Here is a 27,696-nt window from a genome sequence, read left to right as displayed (position 1 = left end):
GGACTGCAGACATTCCAGGCCGACATTTTACTCGCAAGGCTCCAATCGCGCAATACATCGTGCAACTCGTCACGAAACTGGGCTGTTGTTTTGCCCTTTACACATTTTTCTTCGGACTAAAAGAAACACCTAAGATGCAAAGCAACATCACACGTTCGTCAGCCTCGCAAACGAGGGCGAACGTGAAAATGTATTCACAAACCAAAGTTAAAGTGACGCTCGAAAGAATTGGGGACTGTAATTCAATAAAGTCACGTCAGTCCAAAAAAACCCACAATGTGTTTTTTATTATTATTCCGGAGAGCAACGAGGCCTGGAAATCATTCTCATGAAGTCGAATTTCCAGCCCTGACACTGAAACACAGACCTCATTTCCCGTTTGGCAACCGAGCCAATGCTGACGTAAAACATTTTAGTTCTTTTACAACCCTCATGAACACGGCCTTCTCCGTCAAAATACACAGTACACACCTCCTCGTGTTTACGAATGAGAAGCCATCAAATCGCAGCAGCATTATAAATAACGAGCAGGAACCCACGGAACTTCCACCGTAAAAGTATGGCAAATCTGTAAGTTGATCATCACTCCCCCGTCTCCTGGACCTCACCAATGTCACGTGACGTCAAAACCCGCCGACCATCTAATTGTATATTTTATTTTCGACTTATGCGACTCGCAATGCCTATTTACACTTTCTTTTGCGTGCGGTTGCGATTTGCTCCGCTCGGCCGGTGTCGGCCGCTGAGGTGGTGAGGGAGTCTCTCTCTGTCCCTCCCCGTTGCTCCATGCCCCACGGTAGCGTCCCGTTCTGCTGTAATGTGCACTCTGATATTGGCACGTAAAATTAAGATTGAGTGATTGATGATTTAGATGAGTGGCTCTCTGTCACCAAAACTTAATTTGAAATAAGTATAACCCGTAAAAACAAAGTTTTTCACTATAAATCCTTTATATGCGTGGCGGCTAGAGTCTTCTCATCCTCTGGTTTGAGATGGCTGCCACCTATGGGTCAGATGATTGTCTGCCAGTATTAAGCAATTGGTAATTAAATATTTAATTTGTTTTCTCTAAACAATGTAAAATTTTTGAAAACATTTTTCACGAACATTAATTGTCTCATTCAACGAGTCTGTGTGCAAAATGTCAGCTCGATTGGATCACGGGAAGTGGGTTAACAAACGACCGAAAGATTTGCACGGTCGTAAGCAAGCAAGCACGCAAGCAAGCAAGCAAGCGAACTTAATATAAAGGATTTAAAAACGACGACACTGCATTGGCGGCGGTGCTCAGTCACAATAACCAACACCCGTCACCTTCACGAGTAAAACACTGCGCTGACAGGGACACGAGAGGCGTAACGCGACGCTGCAGGCAGCGGCCCTCCTTCAGAGTCGAGGGCTCTTATTTGTACTCGGTGTCCGTGACAATGGCACTTCTTCCGAGCAAAGCCCTCTGCTGTGAAGAAAGGCCAGATATGTTGTCATCTTTAGGAGACTGTTATTGAGGAATGTGTAGCCTTGTTGGGTGTGTGTGTACACACACACACTCAACAAGGCTACACACACTCAGTGTGTGTACAAAACGGGAAATGTTAGCAATCAATGATTGTACGACTCTCCCCCAAATTGGATGAAGGTTGTTGCAAGGCAACGCCACTGCCTCGGCTGGCAGCATCAAGATGTTCAACAAGAGAAACTGGCTTAATCCAAATGTACAATACAAACAAGGTATGAATTGATGTGAAGAGCGTTGTAACGCATTCGGTCAGCCATAGTGAGAAGGCAAGAGGATGGTGGCGAGCCTCGACACGAACAGAGGCAGGGCGTGAGCAGCACGGGCGGCTGGGGGAGGAGATTGCAGACTTTGGTGGCAGCAAAGCCGGAGGAGTGACATCTCTCTCTGGGACCATTTCTGTCGGTATCAAGATGATGAAAACATGAAGAGGCTTTACCTTATCCAGCACCATCCCATCACCAACACCCGCCATTCGCCACGAAGTGACGGCGACGTCATCACAGCGCCTGTGCCAGGCTGGGTGCACCTACCCTGAGGTCACGTGAAGCGTCAAAGGCTTGCTGACAGGAGGTCACAGGACAGACCCAGTAGGTGCCATGGGTTGGCTGACTGAGATGACTGGCAGAAGCACCAGCTGTACTCCCTACTGTATCATCACCACCACTACCATGAACCCCTAACCACCATCATCACCACTGCTACCACTACCACAATACCATTACCATTTTACACCATCACTACCACTGCCACCAAAGATAAAGCTTCTTCATTTAGCCTTAACAGACTATTGGGGCAATTGCTGTAAGCAAGTATCCAGCACGCGAGGGGGGTGGGGTGGTCAGCACCACACCCGGCCGCCTTTGTTTCCCTATTGTCGATATTTACACATTACACCGAGGGGAGGCCCAAGGCTAGTTCAGATAATCATCACTGGTGTTGGTGGCGAGTGGGAATCGGACTCGGGTCGCCAGGTTCGTAGCACAGTGCGCTAACCACTGCAACACCACCCCAACACGATCACTACACCATCGCCACCATCGCCACCACCACCACCACGGCTCCCACCATCACCGCCGCCACCGCTGTGAGCTGCCCAGCTTGACAGCAAGGGCCACCACCGCACCCCCTCTCCTCCCAAGCATTCACGGTGGCAGTGGACCCGGGGGCCGCAGTGCGCACGAACCCAGCGCGTGTGCACACGCATCTGTACACGTCCGTACGTGCGTGAGTTTGTACGTCTGTGCGTCCGTGCGCACGTCTGTGCGTGCACATACACGGTGCATCGCGCACCAGCGCCGTGACACGTCCGGGACAGGGTGACACTCCTCGTCCGCCGAAGTGGAGCTTGAGAGCCACCTCCTCGGGACGATGTGAAGCACCATTAGCAGAGGCCACTTACGAACGCGCCCACCAAGAGACACAGTCCACCCGTGGAGCCGCGCGCATCGTCGGGGCGAGCGCTGCTCCGAGTGAGCGAGCGCTGCTACAATTCGAGTGCTGCTCTGAGCGAGCGCTGCTCCGAGCGTGCGAGTGCTGCTCTAAGCGAGCGCTGCTCCGAGTGTGCGAGTGCGTGTGTGCGTAGGCTGCTGTGAACCCTAAATGATGATGCTGGTGTGGACAATACAAGATTGTGCTGCGAAACATTTGACCGCTCGGAGATGACAATTAATTAAATCACGTACGGCGAGTGCTTGCTTTAAAGCGTGGCGGTGTTCACATGACAACGCGTGTTCACATGACAACGCGTGTTCGCTGCAATGCGGTTCTTCCATTTGGGAACACTTTTTGCACAATGCGGAACGCGCACCGTTATAACGCGGTTTCTGAGCGATGGATGACAAAACTACTTTCTTGAGCTGCGTGGCCGAGCGGTACAGCGATACAGTAACATGGAATGATACGGTAAGCAGGCGGCGTACCCTCAGTTATTTGTCCCGCCATTTCACTGCGTGTGCATAGCAGTCACGTGTGGTCAGGGGAGGCAGGGGAGGCAGAGCCTCACCCGTCATACTCCAATGAAAACAGCTGTTACTAAAAGGGGGCGTATCAGACACGCCCTCCTCAGCGAGGACACGCCCCCCTCAGTGTGTGAATCTGGCTCTGACACGAGCCAGTGCCTCCCCAGCCATTGACCTCACTGCACGTCACTGGTGCATAGTAGGAGTATATCGTAACTTGCCAAACTTATTACATCACTTGCTAAATGCGTTTTTTGCAGAACGCATCTACAACTAGCACGTTAATCGAGGACTTTCCGTACATCGTAGTAACGCAACGCCACATGAGAAAATCCCCACCCCCCCCCCATCTCTCCCCAGCCTCCCAGAGGTAAACCCACAAACCTCAAACCCTCCCCGCTACGCACCGGCAACAGCGCACTGTCGCCCATCCAGGCGCACTCAGCCCTAAATAAACCTTGCACCGTCACACGGTTCCTGCCACGCTTACGTCCCAGTTATCGCTCGCGACCTTTGAACCAACCATGGCCCCAAGGCAAGCCGATCAATTGCAGGCGTGTGCCACCGCACCAAATCACGTGATCCTTCCTGCAAGCCTGAGGGCTGAAACGTTCAGGATAAAAGTTGGAAAACAATTGACAATAAAAAAAGGCAAAGTGTTGGGAATGACAAAAACAAAGATGCCCTATATAGCCTTAACAGACTATTGGGGCAAGTGCTGTTAGCGAGCACCTACGAAAGGCCAGCACGACACGAGGGGTGGGTGGCCAGCACCACGCCGAAGTGGCCATGTTTACACACAGCATCAGGTACTAATTTCGGGCTGAGTCGACCTAGGGGAAGCCTAGGCTCAGATAATCGTCGCTGGTGTTGGCCGTGAGCGGGAATCGGAATCTGGTCGCCGGGTTCGTAGCGCGGTGCCCCAACCACTGCGCCACTGCTCCCCTCGTCGAGTGACTACGAGTGGCAGAGCGGCCTACGGGCAGCTCCGGGCTCAAGTGGCCCCCGAAGCCGACGTCGCTCCCCGCCTGGCCCTGGGCTCGGCACCATCCGTCACGACGGCAGCGGGCAGCCGAGCAGCCGGGGGAAGCCTCGAGAGAGCAGGGCCGGACTTAACGGACACCGCCACGGCCTACGGACCCCCCAGCGAGCGACGAGAGGTCGCATTTCCATCGACAACGGAGCTCCGCCAACAGAACGCATGGCGGCCGCGAGGCGTGACAGAGGGGCGGTGCCCACGGCGCACGACGTGCGTGTGGTGGGATGCATCCCCGCGCCACGCGGACAGGGGGGCCGCGAGCCTTACGCATGCAGCGCCGCCTCGGTCGAGATGGTAGCCCCCTCCACGTCCCCCTCCTCCAGCGGGGCGAGCTGGGGCAGGCGCAGCATCAGCACCGCGCCGCTCTCCGTGCCCGCGCACAGGCGGGCGCCGCCCGCCAGCACGCATGCGACCGTCACACGCACGCCGCTCGGAAACGCCCTGCTTGCACGCACATTCACACGGACGCAGAGGCAAAAATCCCCCGCAACGCCGTGACAGACTTTTGTGTAAATGCCATTAGCAAGCAGCACCTATGAAGGCTGGCAAAAGCCAGGCTGTTTTCGTCTCCCCCGTGCTGATGTTTCCACAGCACATTTAAGGTTTAATCGACCCGGAGGAAACACAGGACTGGTTCAGATATTCGTCACTGGTGCTGGTGGCCGCGAGCAGGAATCCAACTGGGGCCACCGGGTTCCTCGAGCAGCGCGATGATCTACGACAGTCGGCAAAACGGTCGACGCGGATTTGTATGCATGTTGAACTTCCTTCACACCGTACATAGCCAACCGTGCTAATCGAAGCTGCAGGGGGAAGGACAAACTTAACGTAAAAAGCAGTTCTAAATAAATTAGTTTTCAAGGGTCAACGATTTAAAAGTGCATAGCTCCAGTGGCTTCCTAATATTGGAAGAGGGTTTCAGACGGCCTCAGAAGTGCATCCGAAAGCGCACGATGCGGTGACCGTGTTTTGTTCGATGGCTAGCCAGAAGCCGCTGCGAAGGTGACCGGCGTACGTGCGATGGATTACGCTCCGGCGCATTCTCGTAGCGGCGACGCGTCGCGGATGTGCGGCGCCCGCGATCGGGAGGAACCTTACCCCGGGCGTGTGCTCAGCGTGAAGTCCCCCCTCTCCTGCAGCGCCGTGCAGTCCCCGCGCTCCACCAGCTCCCACAGGTGCAGCGAGTTGTCGTCGAGCAGCGACACGAGGAGGCCCTGCGCACCCTCGCCCCGCCCGGCAACGACTCTCCCGTCAGCCAACGAGCAAACTCGGTCAATACATTTTTGGGTACATCGATAGCCAATTATGACAAACGCTTTGTTTATCCGGCGTTTTACCATCTGGAATGCTCTATTAAACCGGCATAGGTTATAGACGGCAATTCAAATTTTCCTTCACGTTGTTCCGGAAATATTCCATCAGGCATCCGGCATCTTGCGTGCGCTTCTCGTAGCTCTGTTGTTGTTGTTTACGGGAACTTCAAAACGCTGCTGAGTGATGTCGCTAGCGGAAGTCTGTACGTACAGTACTCAACTTCTGTGTCCTATACTTTAAACGGATCCACTGCTTCTCTACAATCAACTTAGAATGCGCTACAACTGACTGGCGAGTATTCCTCTGTAAAAGAGAACATTGTTTCTTAAAGCAGTTGAAATGTAGGCTTAGTTTCTTTCTTGGGGGTGGGATGTGTCAGTAGTGTGGGTGGGTGGCCGGTGTGGATCAAGTGAATGTGTGGCTGGCTGCGTGGTGCCGTTCCGTGCCCGGCGTGGCCACTCCGCATCGCCACTCCGCACCTGCCCCGGCACGAAGTGGAGCTGTGTGACGGCGGTGGCCGTCTGGTGCTTCCCGCTGAGCACCACGCCAGGAGCTCCGCACCTGAGGGAGCCTCCGGTCAAGGAAAACCTCGCGCCGTGCACGGAGAAGTCTCTCCGATCGAGTGGGGTGCCGCGGTGGCGAGATGTCAACTACCTCGCCTGGTATACAGGTGGTCGTGGGTTCGACATATTCTACAGAAGCAAAATTTCACAAACGCTTATTGGATCAGGTACCCGTGCGTGTACATAACCTCAAGCTTGCAAGGAATGCTGCGCAACATTCAGAACTCCCATCAGCCCGAGCATCTTGAAAATTTTACTTTGCAATGGATGGTCGCTGTTATGAACCAGATAAACGTTCACATTTCACAAGTTTCCAGCAGAGCCCAAGAGTTCATTTTACCGAGGCCGCAGAACTGCTGTGACAGGATGGCTGCTGCGTGAAGCAGTTCTCCCTCGCAAAGTAAACACGGTGTTCAAGGGACTCTCACCTTCGTTTAAATTACATGAGCCCAACGACCTCGCAATGCTTCAGAATGGAATCCGATCGTATTTCACGCTGGGCAGACTAAATTAAACTCCACATCTCCGTTTCATGGCTCCCATCCTCACACGCAAACAGCTTTCTTCTTAAGTTTACATTTGTTGCGAGTCATTAAAAAAATGAAATCATTGTTGAAGTGATTTTCCCATGGCACAATTTTTACGTCTTAAGACGCATCGAGAGATGTCAAACTCGTGAGCAAAATGTGCATGACAGGAACGGTGCAAACTGCAGCCACCCCATTAACGCATTACCCATTAACGCGTTACCCGGCCACTTTGATTCCCTCGCCTGGTATGCAGGTTTGATCCATGACCCTGACGACGCCTATATATTTGGAGTTTGCATGTTCTCCCCTCATAGTCACAAGGATTTTTCTCTGGGTCCTCCGGTTTTCCCCTCCACATTTAAAATGGATGTGCATTTAGATTATTTGGCTGCTATAAATTTCCACATGATAAGCCACTTCGTTGAGCTATCATTTGTGGCCAGGTCGCTTCTGAGAAAGAGCGACATAGCTCAGTGGTAAAATAACATTGTTGAGTTCAGTTGATAATATTTTTTAAATCCACCAATGTTCAACTCAAGCTTCCTGCCCTTCCACCTCTGCGCAGCCCACATTTTTTATTTTCACCAACCGACAATGTTTGCGATTAGTAATGACCAAGGTGTCCTGTTCCACTGCTAATTTCCAGGAAAAATAATTATCGCCGGTCATTTGATACGCTTCAAGCTGGAACGTGGCTCTGTGATCCCGCGGATTAACCCTTTGTTAGGTGGCTACACGTAACCGTGACAAAAGGTTGCGGATAACTAAATTACTAAACTATTCTTTATTTTACCAGGTAAGGCCCGCTGAGCTATATAGCAAGGCAGCTTATTATTACATGGACATTTAGAGCGGTCAAATGCTCTAAACGCATGTTGATTCTAAACCTGGAGGGCAAAACCGGAGGACCCGAAGAAAAATCCACGTTTCCATGGCGAGAGAGATCGAACCCACGACCTCCTGCATACCAGGAGAGGGCGATAACATCTCCTGGGCCACCGTACATGGGGAGATGGCCCCGCGCCGGCCAGCCCACCACGTGGCAGGGAAACCTTCACAAAGACGAAGGCCCCCCGTATAGCCATAGCAGGCAGTTGGGGCAAGTGCTGTTTGCGAGAAGCACCTATAAGGACAGGGGGTGGCCAACACCACGCCCAGCCGCTTTTGTCTCCCTCCCCCCCCCAGTGGCGATGTTTACTACACATCGCACCAAGTACTCAATTGAGGTCCAGTCGACCTAGGGGAGGCCCAGGATCAGTTCAGGTAATTGTCACCTGTATCGGTGGCCGTGAGCGGGAATCGAACTCGGGTAGCCACCCCCGTGGGGCGGGTGGGAAGCAGCAATGCGCCAGAGCAGAGGTGGGAGTGCAGATGGGCAAATAAATAAATAAGCTACAGAGACGTTTCCATGGTTTACTTTACCCATCTTTGTGTGAAAAGAGGGGTGTGGTGGGGGGTGGGGGGGCCCTCAGTGAGACTTTAATTAATCCCTCTTTGCTTTATTAAGGGCAGGCATGCGGCGATTGTGAAAGGAGGAGACTTGAATAGGCTCGGCCGTTCAGGCTCGGTTAGGCGCCCACAATAGAGACGGCCATGACCAAGATTCCAGAACGTTCCACGTGTTTTCCCAGGCACACAGAACGCTCGCAGCCAAGCGCGGACCGGGGGTGACCACCGCAGGGGTGCCACCGTGGAGAGACGTTAACCACCTCGCCTGGTATCCATAAGGTCATGGGTTTGATCCCGACCCCGATGTCTGCTATATATTTAGAATTTGCACGTCTCCCTCCTGTGGTCACGTGGATTTTTCTCGTGTCCTCCGGTTTTTCCCCTCCACATTTAGAATCAACGTCACATGTTTAGAGTATTTGGCTCGTTGTGTATTTCCACGTGATGATAAGCCACTTAGTCGTTGGGCCATCATTTGTGAAAGCCAGGTCGCACCTGAAAAAGAGATGTGTAGCTCAGGGGGCCTAGCCTAGTAAAAAAGTAAATAAATAAAAATAACTGCCACCCCCCCCCCCCCCTTGACTCTTCTCCAAGCTGATAGCATGGGAGTTAAAGCAAGCATGCCCACTCTCGTGCGTGCAAGCGAGCGCGAGTCGTCAGACGGGCGCCCCCCCCCCCCCGGGCGCCCCCCCCCCCCTTTCTGCGTCTCGATGGTCAGGATAGGGGAGGCCTCAATGAATCACCGCAACGGCTCCGAGCGTGCAAACTCGGACGCGGTTTCTCCGCTCGCTTTGGGAGGCCGGCAGCCTGCGCTTGTGGCGGCTGGGGCGGCTGGGGCGGCTGGGGCGGCTGGGGCGGCTGGGGCGGCTGGGGCGGCTGGGGCGGCTGGGGCGGCTGGGGCGGCTGGGGCGGCTGGGGCGGCTGGGGCGGCTGGGGCGCTCTTTGCCGAGACAGTTTTGCACGAGGGGTCACAAGTTCAGCCTCCACAACGTTTACGAACGTTCCGATTTGTTTGTTTGTAGAGGCCAGAATGGCTGAGAATGACCTTGACTGAAAAGGCTATTTTCAGGCACCATTTAAACAATGTCAAAAGTCTCTGGAGAAGATGGAAACAGATCGCAAATCAGAAAATTCGTTGTTTTTTTAAGTCACTCTCACTTTTCCGCTTGTAACACATCACATGTACTTTAACAAATGCACAGAGAGTAAAAATACAAGCCTTCATTACTGAATGTCCACGTATGTACAGATGGTTGGCAATCATTCTGCCCCACAGCTGCCCATTATTTCGTTTGGGGAATTAAGAAAATTAAGAAGCTCGCCATCTGTTCTTAAGTGGAGTTTAACAACTTTTGAAATCAATCGGAGGAGGCCGTGCTCTTCGCTTGCCCCGGCGTCTCTCCACGACCCACCAACCCCACCTCCTGGCCCCACTGGGAGTCGGACGCGATAAGAGACAATTTCAGATATACCAGCACTTTGTCTTTTTACGGGAGTCCTAGATTAAAGGTCAAAGGGTACAGGAGCAGCTCCAGAACTGCTTCCTCGGCCAAAGCTGGCAGACGGGGCACGACTGAGTATTTGGCCTACTCTTCCACGTCTCACCACCGTGGCACCCCACCACCCAGCTAGCTCACGCCCAGACTTTTCTGGACCCATCTCTCGGCGCTTGTGTCAGCCGGGAAAGACATCGATAGCCAGTGGAGATGTGCAACTCGACGAACGACAATAACAAGTAAGCAGACAAGTACGATACTTTGTTTAAATAGTATTATATAGGATCGGACTTTACAGACACTGCAGGAAATGTAAATCAAAGGGAGTCATATGTCTTCAATATTATTCGGATTACGCAAAGCTGAAAATTCTTTCATCTGCTGTTGACGGAAGGATGCCATCAATATGGTATGATATGAAACACATGATATAATATCAACATCACGCGATGTATTTATGCTCACGCAGCAAGCAAAATAAATGCTTCTAAAAATTAAATTAGGCCGGGTGGCTCAGCGGCCGAGCGAGCGGCCCACAATCGGAAAGGTTGCGAGTTCACATCCCTGGTTGGGGGTTCACTCAGCTCTTCATCCTTCTGGGGTCGATAAAATAGGCACCACTTTGTAGGGACATCAACGGTGGTTGCCCTATGGATAAGGGTGATCAGCACAGCCTCCCCCTGCTTGCCGAGCCAGACGTGACCCTGACGTTTCTTTTTTAATATTCAGCAAACAAGATAACGTCTATAAATGTTTTTTTATTTTGCTTCTCAAATCCCAGGTCTGAGCTTGAATGCATAATAGTTAACCAGACTTGCAGCCAATTAACTCTATACGGAGATTCCAAACTTCAGTTTAATGCAGAGTATGTTTTCGTGACCAAAATGATCCATATAAAATGTTTTTTTGGGGGTTAAATCCTTTGAATAGAAAAGTGTTGTTAAACTCGCCGTCACCCAACACAGCCGATGAGTAAGGTTTGTCACGTAAACAGAACATGGCAATCAGTGACGACTTCAGCACACCGGCTGCGTGTTGGGGAGTAAACCCACAACATTTACAATTCGACTACTGTGCGTTTCTCTGGTGATTACAACCAGCCTCATCAGGCGTGCAGGGAAATGTGGATTTTATTTTGCCATGGTGCAAGTGGCCCAACCTTGGCCCCCTCACGAGAGGAGTCCCAAAGAGATAGAGTTGAGTTCACTGTTGTTGTTACACGGACGATGATCACCTTTAGCCGGTCGCGTGAGCAAAGCAGCAACAATACAAAGACAAATACGTCAATATTGCAGAGAATTTAACAAAGGTTCCTTAACGATGATTATTGCACAAATAACCAATGAGGTATTTGACTTAAATCAAATCGTAAAATGCATCTCCTCTTCCAAAAAAACCCCACACTTATGCAAGCCTTTCAGCTGTCATCAACTTCCATCAAGTGTTCTGGTCAATTCCCTTGAATATTACACAACTTATATTAAACTGCCACAAGAAAAATAACCCAGAGATGAGATTATATTGTTTTAAACCCTCAGTAAAACAAGCTAGCTTGAGAATCAGCACCGCACACTGTCGACGCCTGTGACAGACAGAGATGCACACTGGGCTGTGTTCCGGTCTTTGTTGATCTGTATTTTAACAAAAAAAACTAGCAAGGTTTTATTCCTGCAGCTTTCATTTCCTGATTGTTTTTGTTTTGGTAGGATTGCAAAGGCAACATTTAAAACAGGCATCCCTCGATTCAGAATCTTCGTGTGTTATTTTCACTGCAGGCCATATTTCTCTGCTGGGATTCTCTCTCTCTCTCTTCTCTTTGCCCGCGAATGTTTTCCTTTCGTGCAACGCCAACGTTTGTGTTGGCTCGAGCGCCAAAACCCACCCACCCAACTACCAGCATTGGCTTGAGATCGGCAAAGTCAATAAGCAGGCGAGTGAAGCTCGAGACCGCAAGGCAAGTTGAAGGATTGGAAGAGTTCTGCTTTGGAGCCAACACACACACACAGCTGCTTGCTGCTGCTGCCTATGCTCAGGCCTTGGAGTGCATTTCACAGATGGAATTTTATTAACAGGGTCCCGACGCCAAGCCAGAGGATTTGTCTGACCCGTCGCTGCTACAGCCGTCTTTAAGAATATCCGGATAACTCCGATATTGTATTTAACATCAAAAAGGGTGACCGCGTTGGCTAAAGCAAGCCCCGATACCCCGGGTCAAAGAAGTGAACGAGTACGACCGACATTCCAGGTTTAGCTGAAGACCCAAGTTCAAATGGCTGGAATCAGCTTGGCCAAGGATGATTGTAAAGAAAGAACCATCGGACTTGGTTTTGATTCACTTTGTCCTTGCTCAGCGCTGACAGCAAGTTCAGGAATACCTCCAACTCTCTCCTCTATCTTTCTACATCTCCTCTCTCTCTCTCCATGTTATTTGCATTACTGTATCATTCCACGTATTGTATCACTGTACCGCTCAGCCACGCAGCTGAATTTGTTCGTCATCGACTGATCAGCAGCCGCATTATAACGCGTTCCGCATTGCAACGGTGTGCGGTCCGCGTTCGTGAAAAGTGTTCCCCCCCCCTTACGGGAGGAGAACCGCGTCACGGTGACAACGCGTCGTGGACGCCGTGAGCGAGGGGACCTCGAGGCTGGGACCTGGTAACGACGGGAAACTTACTGCTGCCAGAACCCCCCCTCCCCCAACTCCGTGTCTCAGCGGAGGCGGCGGCGCAAGGATACAGCTTGAGGGCGCCCGTCTTGGTGCCGATGGCCATGAGGCGCAGGCACGGGTCGTAGGCCAGGGCGCTGGGCTGGCTCGGGAAGCCGTGCTGCATCGTCTGTGGACACACGGCGACGGGGCGCGACCTTCGTGAAGCGGAGGATGAGAGCTGGGCACGCCACGATTATTTAATCGGCAGGAAGTCACGGATTTGTGCAATTCAGAATCGGTATCTGTATTTAGACTGCGGGATGAGGAGGAAGAATCCAATGAGCTATGAAGCGCTTTCTCACAGATGTCCAATAGGGGCAGTTGGTCGATAAGTTAACAACACAAATACACATCAACAACTAGAGTCTCATTTGTACTTCTATGCATTATGTATATTTATTACTTTTAGTGAGTTGCCTTTTCTCTATCTTGCTCCTCTATCGTTTTTTTGTATGGTTTGTTGTTGGAACTTGCTGACCATTCACCCCGACTTGACGTGTGACAAAGAGCTTTATAGCTCATCGGATTCCACCTCCAGTCTAAATAGAGATTCTGATTTAAGGAATCGATTTCTCCAACGAGCGTCAGTTCAATTTACACGACCAAATCGGATAACACAAAAATCTCACCTCTCATCACGTGTGCCGCTGGACGGGAGGTGATGGGCGGGAATGGACTACATGCAATCACCGCGACTCAGAAAATGGACCACGACAAGAAACTGATTGCAATTTTTTGTAGATGATTTTACTTGGACGAACGGTCACAACTCCTGGGTCAAGAAAACGCCCTGGTGGTGACGTTAATGCCTCGCTGGCCACGGTGGTTAGGAGATGTTAACTCGCCCGGCATACAGGCCCTGGTGCGTTCGATCCCAACCCTAGCCACTGCTAACATCGGTGACGAGTGAAATCCGAACCAGTCCCGATGCATCCAGCCACCACCTAACCCATTCGGCAACCTGAAATGAGCAGTGCGATGAAAAATGGGCAGGCCTTCATGTGGCAGTGGATTGACTAAGAGCTGTGAAGTATTACTTGTGATATTAAAGCACAACTTGTGATATGACAGCACAATACTGCCATCGACCGAGTCGACCCCCTGCGTTGACCGTCCCAGGGCTCTTGTTAATAAAAGCTGCTTTGTAATGGCCAGGGGGCAAGCAACCAAAGAGGAGCCATTTAATAAAACAACAATATTGCAACGGCCACAATGCATGCGAACAAGAGACGGCGGGTCCTTAATAAATCACGTCACGAAGCGGTCTCCTTAAAGAGCTGCGTGCGGGTCCGGGTCCGGAGCCGCAGGCTGCCGACCCCTCTCTGTCACGGGGAGCTCAGCTGTGGGCGGCTTTAATGCCGTGCAGCGACGTATTTGAAACGTCGCCCGTGGCAGCGGAAGCGCGACGGGTTTGCCGTCGTCTCCGGAGTCTCCGACGCGTTTTGATCTTCCGTTTTAACAACATACATGACGCACTTCGGACAATCCACCGCCCCCCCCCCCCCCCCAACGGGCAAGCTGGGCATCGATCTCGCAATGATGGCTCCGCGGTTAGTGAGCGGGTGGGCTGACCCCGAGGCTAGCGGCTGCCCGTCACCTCACGCTCCACGTGACCCGCACGCCGCGAACGGAGTGCGTCCGTGTGAGGAGCACGTGGGCTGCGCTTGCGCCGCTAATAGGAGGGCAGGGATGGTTTACTCCCGGAATCGTAAACCATGGGACGACAACGGCGTTACTCTTACACAGCAGACCAAACACCGGAGCACTTAACCTCCCAATGGAGTCCCAGTCACATTGCACGGCCATTCGCTTCATCACAGTTTGTTCTTCATTTTATTAGCATTATGGAGCGACTCATGCAGCCAGCTATGGCTGCAAAGTTTGGTCGTACATGTTATGTATATCGTTAATTGTTAAATTTGAATCACAGTTCCTATGATTACTGTTACATTGTTTTTATTGTTTTATTTTGGTGATTTTGAAAACGTTTTGGTTTTGCCATGTTTGTTTGTTGTAGTACAGAGTTAGCCTGATAACTTTAATCTAAATTGTCTTATGGTTGTTATTGTTTGACTTACATCCCACTGGGATTTTTCACGCAGCGTTGATATACGGTGTTTTTTCTGGAAGACTTTGCCGTTTTTTCCTGAATTTTTCTGTTGTGTGTAGTCACTTTAAGATGATCTTTGTTCATATTTTTGTTTGTTGCGGTTGCACCCGAGTCAAGAGCCGCATGGCTCACAGGGTTATACCTAATAAATTAAACTGAAATTTCGAGTGTAGTTGTCATTCATATTGTTATTATGAGCTTTCTATTATGTTTAGATTAAATCTATACTCGTGAGCGTAGTTTTTTTTTACGTACAGTGCTTTGAGATATTTTGATATGAAAGGAGCTTTATAAAATAAAGGTTATTATTATTCAGTCAATATGCCACTGGCCACTTTGAGATAACGACGGTTTTCTCTGCGTTGCCACATTCAATGTGCCCCCAATGCGGGCTGGGGCCCATCACCCGGCTGGTGATGTACAGTGAACACGCAGCACACACAACTAGACTCGAGGGGCTCGAGTGAACAACCTAAACACCGTACACTGTGGACTTTAGCCATTTTTGAAGTGAGATAAGAGTAACACGATATCGTACTTTACGTAACGCGGGATGAGTGAGCCGAGAGAGAAATGAGGCAAGGACATCTGTGTGAGCCTTAGATACCTTCTGGCAAGCACGGTCACGTGCTTCTAGTGCTGTAGTGTTACCCGAGCGACCATTATCAGGTGATGTATTTTTTTAGGAGTTAAAGATCCCCCGTATAGCCTTAAGACTTTTAGGGCAAGTGCTGTTAATGAGAAACACCTATGAAGACCGGCACGGCACACGAGGGGGCGGGTGGCCAGCACCACACCCGACTGCCTTTGTCTCCCCTGTGGCGATGTTTACATACTGCACCAGGTACCCATTTCAGGCTGAGTCGACCTCGGGAAAGCCCAGGACCGGTTTAGATAATCGTCACCGATGTTGGCCATGAGCGGGAATCTAACCCGGGTCGCAAGGTTCCAGCTGCAGCGCGCCACCCGCGACACCGCAGATACATTCGTACAAACACAATCACTAGCATCGTCGTGGAGAATGTAAGTAACAAAGTGATCATGCAGATTACATGGCTCCTTCATATATCATCTCTTCACGTTTTTATGTAACCCATCAGCCACAGCATTTTGGGAGTGGATAATTTCAGCAGCAATGATTCAGTACAAGCAGACTCTGGACTGGCTTCGACATCCATTGTTTCTTCAGTAGAGTCGGGGCTTGCTTTGCATCAGTGCTCGTCAACTGAAGGATGTCACAAATGTGGCGAATCAGAAAGTTATTTCAGGCCGAGCTTCTACAACCCTGGGAGAAACTCACGATAAGTATCTTGGGGGCACCCCAGAGCTGGATTAGGGGATGCCATAGCAGAACAGTAAACAGAAAATACAAACAGGGAGACAATGTCTTCTTGGTTCTTTCGGTAAAGTCACGTAGAAGGGAAGTAATAAAATAATAAAAATAAAACATAATAAAACAATTCTCACGACGTTTCGGCCATAACGCAAGCAGCCGTCCTCAGGTGAAAACCAGGTCCGTCGAGGCGAAAGAGTCTGAATGAAACAGCACACGAGCTTGGAGCATATATATAAGCTGGGCGCATTGACAAAGGAATTTGCATATCAAAAGGAATTTAGCATATTTATGGGAAATGCAGGAATGTGATTAGTACTGCATATGCATGTGCATTATGCAGGATTAACAGCATCAAAGGGAGCTGCAGTTACTGCTGCTGCAGCAGTTGCTGCTGCTGCTGCAGTTTCTGCTGCTGCTGCAGTTGCTGCTGCTGCTGCTGCTGCAGTTGCTGCTGCTGCACTTGCTGCTGCTGCTGCACTTGCTGCTGCTGCAGTTGCTGCCTTATCCATTTTAATATAACACTATGTATTATTCTACCCACCCTAATGTGTATCATACTGCTATATGTTTACTATACAATTACGACACCATACATTACTCTGCACACTGCACCATGCCAGTGAGTGGAACGTGGTCTGAAAGTCACCGTAAACGTGAACACAATCAGTTAAGATCCGAAATGGTTTATTACGTCCTTCCAATGATTGCTAAGCCAGAATCCATCTTCTCGGTTGAAATTGTCTCTGTGTTTGTATATGTGGATCGCCTCATGAACGAATCTCTCATGATAGCCAGATGGCTTGCAGAGAACCTCTGTCTTGGAGAAGTCAATGTCATGTGAGCCCACTGAATTGTAACAGTGATCTGCCACGGCTGAGGTGTTTGTCCTACCGTGTTTCAGGTCTGCCTTATGTTCACGGATGCGGTCCGAGACATGTCGTTTGGTTTCTCCAATGTAACTGCTACCACAGAGGCAACTTAGTTTGTAGACGCCAGGGTACTGTATGTCTGGAACCACATCTTTTACAGACGGGACCAGATCACGGATTTTATGTACTGTGTTGAATCGGACCTGGATCTTGTGTTTAATCAGGATTTTGGAGATCTTTTTTGTGACCCCAGCAATGTAGGGTAAGGTGATGGTCTTGAAAGGCTCCTCAACAGGATCCTTCTTGATGGTTGGAGTGATGGCTTTGCGGATTGTGTAGTCGGAGTAACCATTAGCCTTAAGAGCTTGGCGTACGTGTTTGAGTTCACTGGAAATGTGTTCATGGTCGGAGATGCATTGGGCTCTATGATATAGAGTCTTGATGAGGGAATTCTTCTGGGATGGATGGTGGTGGGAATCCGGTTTTAGATAAGCATCCGTGTGGGTGGCTTTCCTGTAGACAGAGTGGCTCATTGAACCATCAGGTCTCCTTTTGATTAGGACATCCAAAAAGGGTAGCTTGCCATCATTTTCGACTTCCATGGTGAATCTGATGGCTGGGTGTAGGGAGACAATGGTCAATTTCATTGGATTAATACTGCTGATTAAATCAGGAATGGATGGCAACTGGACGTGTGAATGAGAGTTTGTATGGATAAAAAGATCCCGCTATAGCCTTTACCAGATTGTTGGGGCAAGTGCCATTAGCGACCACCTATGAAGGCCGGCACGGCACACTAGGGGGTGGGTGGCCAACACCACGCCCGGCCGCCTTTGTCTTCCCAGTGGTGATGAATCTGTATATGTTACATTTCTTTCGCACCATAAGTAGCCAACCACATTAATCCGAGGTGCGGGGGAAGGACAACAATGTAAACACAGGGTCGGGATCGAACTCATGTACTCCTACGTACCAGGCTAACACTCGCGTGCATTTTGGCTGGCAGAAATCTTCCTCGTGTAAAAAAAAAGTTATTGGGAGGCCAAGATTGATCGACTGGCAGCTCAGGAAATGCTTGAGCTATTTTCAGTGTCAACCTCTCACCCCGACTGCCCATCCCCCACCCCCCCAAGGCGCTCCTTCCTCCAACACTTCACATCTGCCACGCTAATCGTGACAGCAGCGAGGCACATACAACTTCAAGTTGCCAACAAAAACTAAAAAAATTAGTTTTACCAGGTAAGGCTCACGGAGCTATATAGCTCCTTTTCAGAAGTGACCTGAATACAAATAATAGCTCAACAAAGTTGCTTATCATTTGGAAATCTATAGCAGCCAAATACTCTAAACGAATGTTCATTCTAAATATAAAAGGAAAAATCGGAGGACATGGAGAAAAATCCACACGACCACGGGGAAAGAGACACGCAAACTCCAAATATACAAGCGTGAGGGTCGGGATCGTGTTCACGACCACCTGCATGCTAGGCAAGGGAGCTAACATCGTAGAGTGGTGTCGTGCAGCACTCGCCTTCTTGAAGGCGATGAGCTCACTGCGCGCTCGGTCGCGCTGAGCATCGTGGCTCTGCCGACGGAACCGGAACTTCATCATGGTGGCGGTACCTGCAGCACACGCACGCACACACAGGCACACACACAGTCACGCACGCATGCAGGGTCACGCACGCAGTCTGGCCGGGTCAGGGGTGATCCGGTCACACGTCCACACCTGACAAATGGGAGGGGCCATGCATGGCACACTTTTATACCGCGTCCGTTAGCGCAGCGTCCACGATATACTCTTATGTAAGCGCGCAACTTTATCTATCTGTGATGAACGCTGCACTTGACGTAGTTTTCATGCAGGGGGCGCTGCAAACCTCCACACCCCCTGCATGAACGACGGAGGCGAAGGGAAAGACGTTCGATTACGTTGGAATCGATCTACAGACGGCGGTCTTCTTGCACGGCCAGCAGCTCTAATGTCGCCTTATCTCGATCCCGCAATCCCACACAGGTGAAAGTCCGCATCGAACTGAACCCCCAGCAAGGCCATCCACTTAACGACGAGAGAAAATTCACACGAAATGTCGTTTTCAATAAAGTCTTCCAGATGTAAAATGATATAAGCTTTTAATGAAGAAATACAATTATCTAATTCAAAACATAATACAATTCAAAGATGTTTCATTTTAAAACTTCGAAACAGAGCATCGGCTGCTTGCGTGAATGCGTCGTCCGTGTGCAATTATTTTCGTGACTTTCCTGGCCCAAGGCCGTAAATGGTTGTGAGGGGCGCTGCAGGTGCCCCAGAACAACCCCTAGTTCATAATACACAAACAACTTCGGACACAATTTCATAAGTTATTATGCATTGCCACGACGCGTTATGGGTAAAAGCAAATAGCAGAAAAACATAATTTGCCTCCATGGAACACGTGTCTTAGTCCATCCGCCTAGTGACTATTCAGACCCAAATGTTATGCAGCAGCATTTGTTTAAGCGAGCAAACGACGGACCGGTTTTGACCTTCTGGGTCTCATCAGCAGTCAGCCTTGTTAGTTCAATGTTAATGTGCCATTTTATTGAGGGACTGTGTGTTGTCTTGGTGTGGTCTGGGACTGGTTTTGTTGTTTTTGCTCCCTTGCCCTAGCTTACATTTGCTGTTCAAATGTGTATATAAAGTATTTAAATTATTTTATTTACGACCAAAAACCCCCCAATGAGTCTCAAAAGACACACAACTTGCGTGTAACGTGTAACCCTGGTTACACATTATTCCCTTCACATCCGCATCCCATGAACTCTGACCCCAGGGACCGTCACCAGCACCAGGCAGCAGGCCACAGAAGACTCACAAAAAACATTACAGCTGGGGGGGGAGGGAGGTGAAGGGGAGGGGTTAAAGCAAGAGGGGGGGGGGGTGAAGAAATACTCCAACCGTCGGCATTGGCACTGAACCCAGACCAGCAGCCGCCTGCCACAGTGCCCCATCTGCCTTAATCACCCTGGGCCGTGAGGATTTACAACCAACTTGGGCATTAGCCCACTCGGTGACCCGGCCACCTCGGATTGAGATTGTCTCCCGACTCCGTGTCCACGCCGTCGACTTAAATTTGTACGCTGACGTACGGAATGGTACGTCGGGGCGACGAGCTTCCAACTGCATGACAGCTGTGGGAGCTGTGGGAACTGGGATCTGGGAGATCCGTGGGACCCGTAGAAACTGTGGGATCTGTGGGATCCGGAGCTAGCGATGTGGGGATGTTACGGCATCGACTACGCAAGGCACGATGGCATCTTCCTCTCTTTTGGCCATCGGACAACAAAGACGGTCACTGCATCGCGCGCATTCAGATGCTCTTCTGCGGGCGTCTGGAATGCTCTTCTGCTATTAGGAAGCCACTGGAGCTATGCACTTTTAAATCATCATCTACATTGAAAACTCATTTTTTTACAACTCATTTTTGTGTTTAGTTTGTCGTCCTTCCCTCGCACCTCCGATGAGCAGGGTTGGCTACGCATGGTGCCAAAGAAGTTCAACACACACAACACAGTCATACATTTGGAATGGCCACAGGCTACGTATCAGAAGCACGTGCGGAGAGGTGGGACAATACTGTGCCGAGCTAGTTCCACACACACAGAGGGCCACCCATGAGGGCACGCTCATATCTGATCATTTTTATCTTGTATAGATTTATGAAGGAGGGGTAGTGATAGGGGGTAGTAGTGATATGGGTATGGGGAAGTGTTAGGGGTAGTAGTGATAGGGGTTGGGTAGTGTTAGGGGTAGTAGTGATAGGGGTTGGGTAGTGTTAGGGGTAGTAGTGATAGGGGTTGGGTAGTGACGGGTTGGAGTAGTGACAGTGGTTGGGGTAGGCCTGGTGGTAGCTGGGAGGCAGAGTAGCAGCAGCAGTAGCAGGATGGGCTAGGGGAGAAGAGATGGGGTTGCGTTCAGGAAGCAATGGAAGCTGCAGGGCTAGGGAGGCACGATGGGACAGAGTACTCAGATGGAAGAAAAGCAAGCCCGGGTGGGGCAAGACCATGGATGGATTTATAGACCCGAGTGAGAAATATAACACATTATAAGTAACGGGGAGAAATGAGATTCCCCGGCTGTGAACAGAGAGCAGTGTGGAGACGGTGAAGACATCGCACGGCCATGCTGCACACGGGGGGAGCAGCGAGAGAGTCCACGGCGAGATTGTGGCCAGTTAAGAGAGAGGGGGGGACGATTGTTGGGACAAACGGAGCAGAGTGCAGAGTGCTGAAGGAATGAGCGCAGGGTTGAGCGCACCTGTGAACAATTAACCGAACGTTGTCATGACGGCAACTTCTACTCGGCTGATGCGATGACGTTAATTCGTGTTCCTGTTGAGTACGGTTATCATGGTTGGCCTTACTGAAGGTTGCCACGGCTGAAAAGATCACCCCCGTGAGTCGTTGGGCACTACCGCCCAGCAATCAAACCAAACCTAAACACGTGGGAGCCTTTGTGGCACACATCTGCCATCCAAAGCGCCATCATCACATGAATACTCATCAACATAACCAAAGACAATTCTATACTACGGTGAGAGACAGAAACAAATACATACTATTTGTAGTTTAATTAATCCACAAGCGGAAATGCAGAGATAGTCCGACGTGCAATTGCGGAGATGGCTGACGAGGCCATCAACCAACTCTGGGGATCTACGGAGGGAGGACATCCAACGGAGGCATTGAAGCAATCCACACCGCACATCAACCCACGCCATTTCCTGTAGAGCATTTAGATTTATTTATAAATCCTTTATATTAAGTTCACTTGCTTGCTTGCGCGCTTACGACCGTGCAAATCTTTCGGTCGTTTTTAACCCACTTCCCGCGATCCAATCGAGCTGACATTTTGCACACAGACTCGTTGTGCGTGACAATTTATTTTCGTGAAAAAAAATTCCAAAATTTTCCACTTTTTAGGAAAAGATTAATTTCATATTTAATTTAAAATACCAATGTGATAAAAATGAAACTCTTACTCAAGAAAAACAGAAATGAATAATAAAATAAAACCGATGCCACGCATATAAAGGATTTATAGTGAAAAACTTTGTTTTTACGGGTAAATTTTTTCTCTATCCATTTTAGTGACTTGCTTACCTGTCCTCTATTGTACACTCCTAGCCTGTATTTGGTATATGTTGTTGTTGTAACTTGCTGACCAAGCGGCTCGACTGGACATCTGCAAAGAGCTTCAAAGCTCATCGGATTCCTCCTGCTGCTGCTGCTGCCGCAGTCTCAATACAGATGCTGACTCTGTTGCAATCCATCCGGCCATACACATCAACAACGACGACAATGATGACAAGATGATTGCAACGATGAATGTTGAGGCAGTGAAAAGTAACGCGGTGCCACGTTCAACCTAATACGACACACACACACTGCTGCACTGTCTACACCACCCCTGACTCAGCAAGCAACTGTTGTGGAAGCAGACGTGGCAATCGTCAGGAGGCTCGTGAAGGACGCTGCTGCTGCTGGGCAGTGGGAGGCGGTCGCCTTCCAGCAGCAACAGCGGAGGGCGGAGAAGCGACGCTCACAACAACGAGCGGAGCGCCGGGTGACTTCAACGCAGCGAGTTGGCACAGATGGGGGGGGGGGGGGGGGGCACAGGTGGCGCATCTGTCAGTCGTCTCAGTCTGTTACCGCATGGGCACCTGCAGGTTCTGCCCCGTGACCTCCTGCCGACAGCGAGCCTTCGACTCTTCACGTGGCCTTAAAGTGCACCCTGCCTGGCACGAGCGCCGTGGAGACGTCACCGCCATTTAGTGGCGAATGGGTGTTGTTGTTGTTGTTGTCCAGAAACAGTCCACTCGGTAGGGCAATGCGATACGTGTGTATGTACTGAATGTGAGCTTCTTTCGCACCGTACGTAGCGCCAACCGTGCCAATCGGAGACGCGGCGCGTGCGTAGCGCAGCTTCGCGTCAGCTGTGGTCAGCTCAGCCAACAACGCAACGCCGATGGATGTGCAGCAGCAGCAGCAGCCGCAGCAGGATTTGACATGGGAGTTGTATCATACGAGGCACCACCTCAACACGGATACGGGGATTCGGCATTGCAGACGACAGCGTCAACAACGCCACGTGTCTCTCCTCCTCCTCTTCCGGAGGGACACGTGGCGTGTTGACACAGCGCACGGGGCCGTCACGGAGACGACGTCTCGCCACTGACGATGATGCAGAGCGGACAGAGCGCCGACCGGTTGCAGCAAAAATATATTGTGGTATTTTATATTCGTAGAAACAATGAATAGGCTTCACCCTTTCCGGCAATAGGCTAAAGCCTATTCGTTTTTATTATCAACTTGATACTGGCAATAAAGGTCCCAGAGAGATGTCATTCCCGCTGAGTTGGCAACGTGAATCAATGTCAGTTTTGGCGATTTTCCCGATTCGTCCGTGCTAAAGGCCCCAGTCGCAGTACAATTTCATCAAACTGGCAATAATACAAATGGAATACATCAACGCGGACAGTATCTCCTTCCTCGACTCCCCTTATGGCTTGTGTTTTGCTGTGATATTCATGTCATCTCAATACAGCAGTTCCTTGTTACAAATGGTTTGGATGATTTTTAAAAAATTGTTTCCAAGTAGGCAACTTGGATTTCAAGTTCGCCTTGACGGCTGCTTCGTTGTTCACAATATAAACGTTCATGGTTTGCAAAAAGCTTGGCGCACTGATGCTTGATATTAGTTTATCTTTTGTATAATCATACGGATAGGGGGGCCACCCATGGAGTAGGTGCGCAAAGATCCGTCACCTTGACCCCCCCCCGTCCCTGTCGGCACGCGGACCTCTCAGCCCCCCCCCGAATCCTATAGAACGGCCGATATTTAATCCACGCAGGAACGATCAAGGATGGATACTATTGACGTGTTGAAGCAAACAGACAGGCCACCGCCGCCGGACTATCTCGCTCATTTGAAGTCCAATGTAGACAAATTATTGTCGAGGCTTCACACCCCCCCCCCCCCCCACGTTTCCCATGCGCACATTGTCAGTAGACCCCCCCCCCCCCATACGCAAGCGAACGCGTTGGGTTACCCCCCCCCACGTCCCCTCTCCACGCGTACTCAATGCATGGCCCCCCATAGGTAGGCGCCCGAGTCAATGGCTAAAGCGGAATCTCGACCTCGTATGCTCGTGCTGCCGATTCACCTTCACAATTTACATCTCTCCGTCCCGTACCCAGCCTTCGTGAATAATGTGAAATAGGCGACTGAGGGGCCTAATTCTTCCGTTTTTAACAGAGGAATGAACAATCATCCCCCGATTAAAGTACAGTATTTCAGTCTTCCGCAAACGTTTGCAAAATGTGACTGATAATGTTGTTTCAGCAGCTGGCCTTACTCTGATCACGTCCACGGAGATTCTGCTTGGCCCTGCTGTATCTCTCCCCTTGCCCTTTGCAGAATGGATGTGTTGACTGGAACAACATCATCATCCTCATACTTATGAGAAATGACTTTTATCCTACTGAATGTAAATCTATATTCTTTAGGTCTTTCAGTAGTCAAGTAGAGGGGTTCAAAGAAAATAACAAAAACTCAGACGTTTCGATCGCAACACTTGTGTTGAGATCAGGACGACCGCTTGTGTTGCGATCGTAACACGTCGTAGTTTTTGTTATTTTCTTTCAACCCCTCTACGTGACTTTACCGAAAGACCCAAATAATAGGAATCCCTGCAGTCACGAAAGCTTTAAGCCAAGAAGAATGTAAATCTGTTACTGCAGTGAGCTGCATACAATGTGTCCACCAGCACAGAAATGTACTTTTGCTACTTTCATGCTTTCAATATTCACTATGATGATATGATAAACTCATATTTTCTGATTTGAAGTAGTTTTTCCTCATGTTTTTACAGCATTGTTTGTTTATTGTTTGGAGTTCTAAATCATATTTATTACCTCCCCTTTGCTTTCCGATGTGTTGTGGTTGGTTTCACCAGACCGTTTCATTTCTCGTTTGCTTTCGACTTTGCTCTGTTGCACCCTCAGCAATGCTGGCTATTTCATTATTTACCAATTATATCAAGAAAAGTAGAACTCGAGTAAAAACATGAGCAAAATACAAGCCACGCGCAACAATGTTATCCAAATAAAACGTTGAGAGCAAAAGACTGGGAAAAGACAACATCATTTACCGAGGGCAATGTCTCAAATCAGATTGACTTCACAATGATGAGCCACAGCACAGGAGGCGCAAGATTGAGAGGGATTCGTCCGCGGGGTTTCCCAAACTCCACCACGATATCTTTCCGCGCTTAATAATTTACTCCCACATTCAAATAAAGACTGTGCTGGTTAACTCGTGTCACGCTGCACGCGCTTGGTGATTGTTAAACACGTGGCGCGCTAAGCAATCAACGCCGTCTGCGTCACCTGGAACACGTGACGCACGCACGTGAGCACACACAGGCGGGCACACGCACGTGCACACACACGCAGGCGGGCACACACACACACGCAGGCGGGCACACGCACACACGCAGGCGGGCACACGCACACACACACAGGCGGGCACACACACACACACGCACGCAGGCGGGCACACACACACACGCAGGCGGGCACACACGCACACACAGGCGGGCACACGCACGTGCACACACACACACAGGCGGGCACACACACACACGCGGGCACACACACACAGGGACGCACGTCTCAATATGAATCGACTATTAGCGCAGACATCGTTAATTGCTTGACGCGCCACGTGGGACGTGTTGAACAATAATCGGGCGCGTGTAGCGTGGAACGAGTTAATTTGTATTTGATGGGGAATAAATTGTTAAACGCTGAATGACGTAGGCGTGGTTGGGAGGTCGCGAGAGCTGGAGTTTGTGAAACCTTGACTTCGGGAAAACGCTATACTATGTAGAAGCGATATTATTGTAGCTACACATCACGTGCCTACTCCAGTCTACAAGCGACTCGGAAACCTTTGAGGCAGAAAACGATCCCGAATTCTACATCAAAGAGTGGAGGCTTCAATCGATCCCTAATTCTACATAAAAGAGTGGAGTCTTCAATCAACGCACATTCGATAGTTCGAATGTGGATAGTTAACCATTTTAAACGCAATTTTATCGGGAGACTGTTTTTGTCTTGGTATGGTCTGGGACTGTGGTTTTGCCGCTTTGCCCAAACTTTCACTTCAGGTTAAAAAATCGGCAGGAATTTATTCACTTTTACAATTTGTACTAATATACTGGTTTTAAAAAAATGTTAGTGACTTGCTGACCTTTCCTCGACTTTGCACCCTGATCGTTGTTTCTATTCACTCGCCGACCCACCCCACACGTGGAACGAGCTTCATAGCTCATCGGATTCCTCCTCCAGTCGAAATAGTCCGATTCTAACTCTGAACATTGCTTAGTTGTGACTCATGGATCAGACGACTCACACACTGACCAATGTCATCGAAAGCTGAAAAGTGCACAGAGCAGCGTGGAGAGAGAACGCTTGAATTCACCCCGAGACCTCGCACAGATGACAGATCGGCTTTGTGCGTTTAGTTTGCGGTCCTTCCCTCGCACGGTTATCTGCGTACGGTGCGGGAGAAGCTCAACGCACATACACAGATCCATGAGCAAATATAAATATGACATCATATGTACTTGTAAGCAAAGTGAAGTTGGCCAGGACATATCGCTTAGAATGATTGAAGGCTGATTTATGACGCCGATGACTAGTCGGCAGCCAAAGAGAAGATATGACCACCGCAAAGGACGTATCGATGAGATCGGTAAATGTGCAGCAGTGAGACCGGTTGCTGGCTCTACGCACTCCAGCGTGGCGAGGGGGGAGGCCTTCATCTAGCAGTGGATAGCCCATGGCTGGCGACGACGAGTACATGGAAGAGCAGCGTAGCGACGCGTCTGTGCAACGGACCGAGTGGCACGCACGGCGGCGGCGGCGAGCGCTGCCGCCGTGCGTGGTGATGGTCGTGGTGATGGTCGCGGTGATGGTGGCGATGGTGGTGGTGATGGTGGTGACGGTGGTGGCGGCCACCGACACGCGGACGAGTCGCCGCGCGTCTCTCGCGCTCCGCTCCTCCTCGGAGGAGAAGAGGGGAGGAGAGGCCCCCACCACCTCCACCACCACCACCACCCCCACCACCACCACCGCTACACTGGGGCGTACAGCAAGCAATTGCGGGGTTGAGCATTTTTGCTGTTGTCGCTGTAAACCATTTAGTAGACAACGGGAACTCCACCAGAGCGACTTGCCTTCAAAAACTCTGCCGGTTTTATAATTCTGTACTCCAAATGAAACGCTGGATGGGTCGGTGACATCAGCAAACATCGCCAGCAATAAATCTGCACGACCACCGGGTACCCCCCCGCCCCCTCCGTGTGATGGTGGCGACTGCTCCGACCGCGGCGTGGAGCCGATGCTCCATCCACTGCTGGATGAGACGCGGGGCGAGATGTAGATGTGGGGCGAGATGTAGATGTGGGCACTCACGGAGACGCGGGGCTCCCGGCGTTGCGGCGACCCCGGGGGAGGCGGCGAGGTGGAGGTGGAGGAGGAGGTGGTGGAGGAGGAGGTGGTGGTGGAGGAGGTGGTGGTGGCTTGGGGTTAGTCCCGATTGCGGCTGCTAAACTTGCGCTGCGCGGTGACGGAGAGAGCGAGATGAACGCTGCTGCTGCTGCTTTGGCTGAGATAACAAAGACGTGAGCGAGCAATCTCTCTCTTGCTCTCACCCTCTCACCCTCGCTCTGTGCCCTCCCTCTCACAATCTCTCTC

General features: G+C 50.4%; 1 protein-coding gene across 2 annotated transcripts in view; it reads right to left on the bottom strand.

Annotated features, from left to right (window-relative positions):
• LLGL1 (LLGL scribble cell polarity complex component 1) overlaps nucleotides 1–27,696 on the bottom strand; it is a 57,205-nt gene extending 29,509 nt beyond the window's left edge. Inside the window, exons 1-6 of one of the 2 annotated variants that reach the window (XM_061570043.1) lie at nucleotides 27,415–27,696; nucleotides 18,422–18,513; nucleotides 12,605–12,702; nucleotides 6,307–6,388; nucleotides 5,612–5,727; nucleotides 4,781–4,954 (exon numbers count right to left, since the gene is read on the bottom strand). In XM_061570043.1, the coding sequence (XP_061426027.1) occupies nucleotides 4,781–4,954; nucleotides 5,612–5,727; nucleotides 6,307–6,388; nucleotides 12,605–12,702; nucleotides 18,422–18,502 (551 nt within the window). In that variant the 5' untranslated portion in view covers nucleotides 18,503–18,513; nucleotides 27,415–27,696. Of the gene's footprint in view, nucleotides 1–4,780; nucleotides 4,955–5,611; nucleotides 5,728–6,306; nucleotides 6,389–12,604; nucleotides 12,703–18,421; nucleotides 18,514–22,831; nucleotides 22,836–27,414 lie in introns of those variants that run through there. The other variant, XM_061570044.1, reaches the window with a different exon arrangement.

Source organism: Lethenteron reissneri, chromosome 44 (genome assembly GCF_015708825.2).
Source record: "Lethenteron reissneri isolate LAM-NWPU_2019-01 chromosome 44, ASM1570882v1, whole genome shotgun sequence".
Lineage (NCBI taxonomy): Eukaryota > Metazoa > Chordata > Hyperoartia > Petromyzontiformes > Petromyzontidae > Lethenteron > Lethenteron reissneri.
This window is presented reverse-complemented; position numbering and strand designations above follow the sequence as displayed.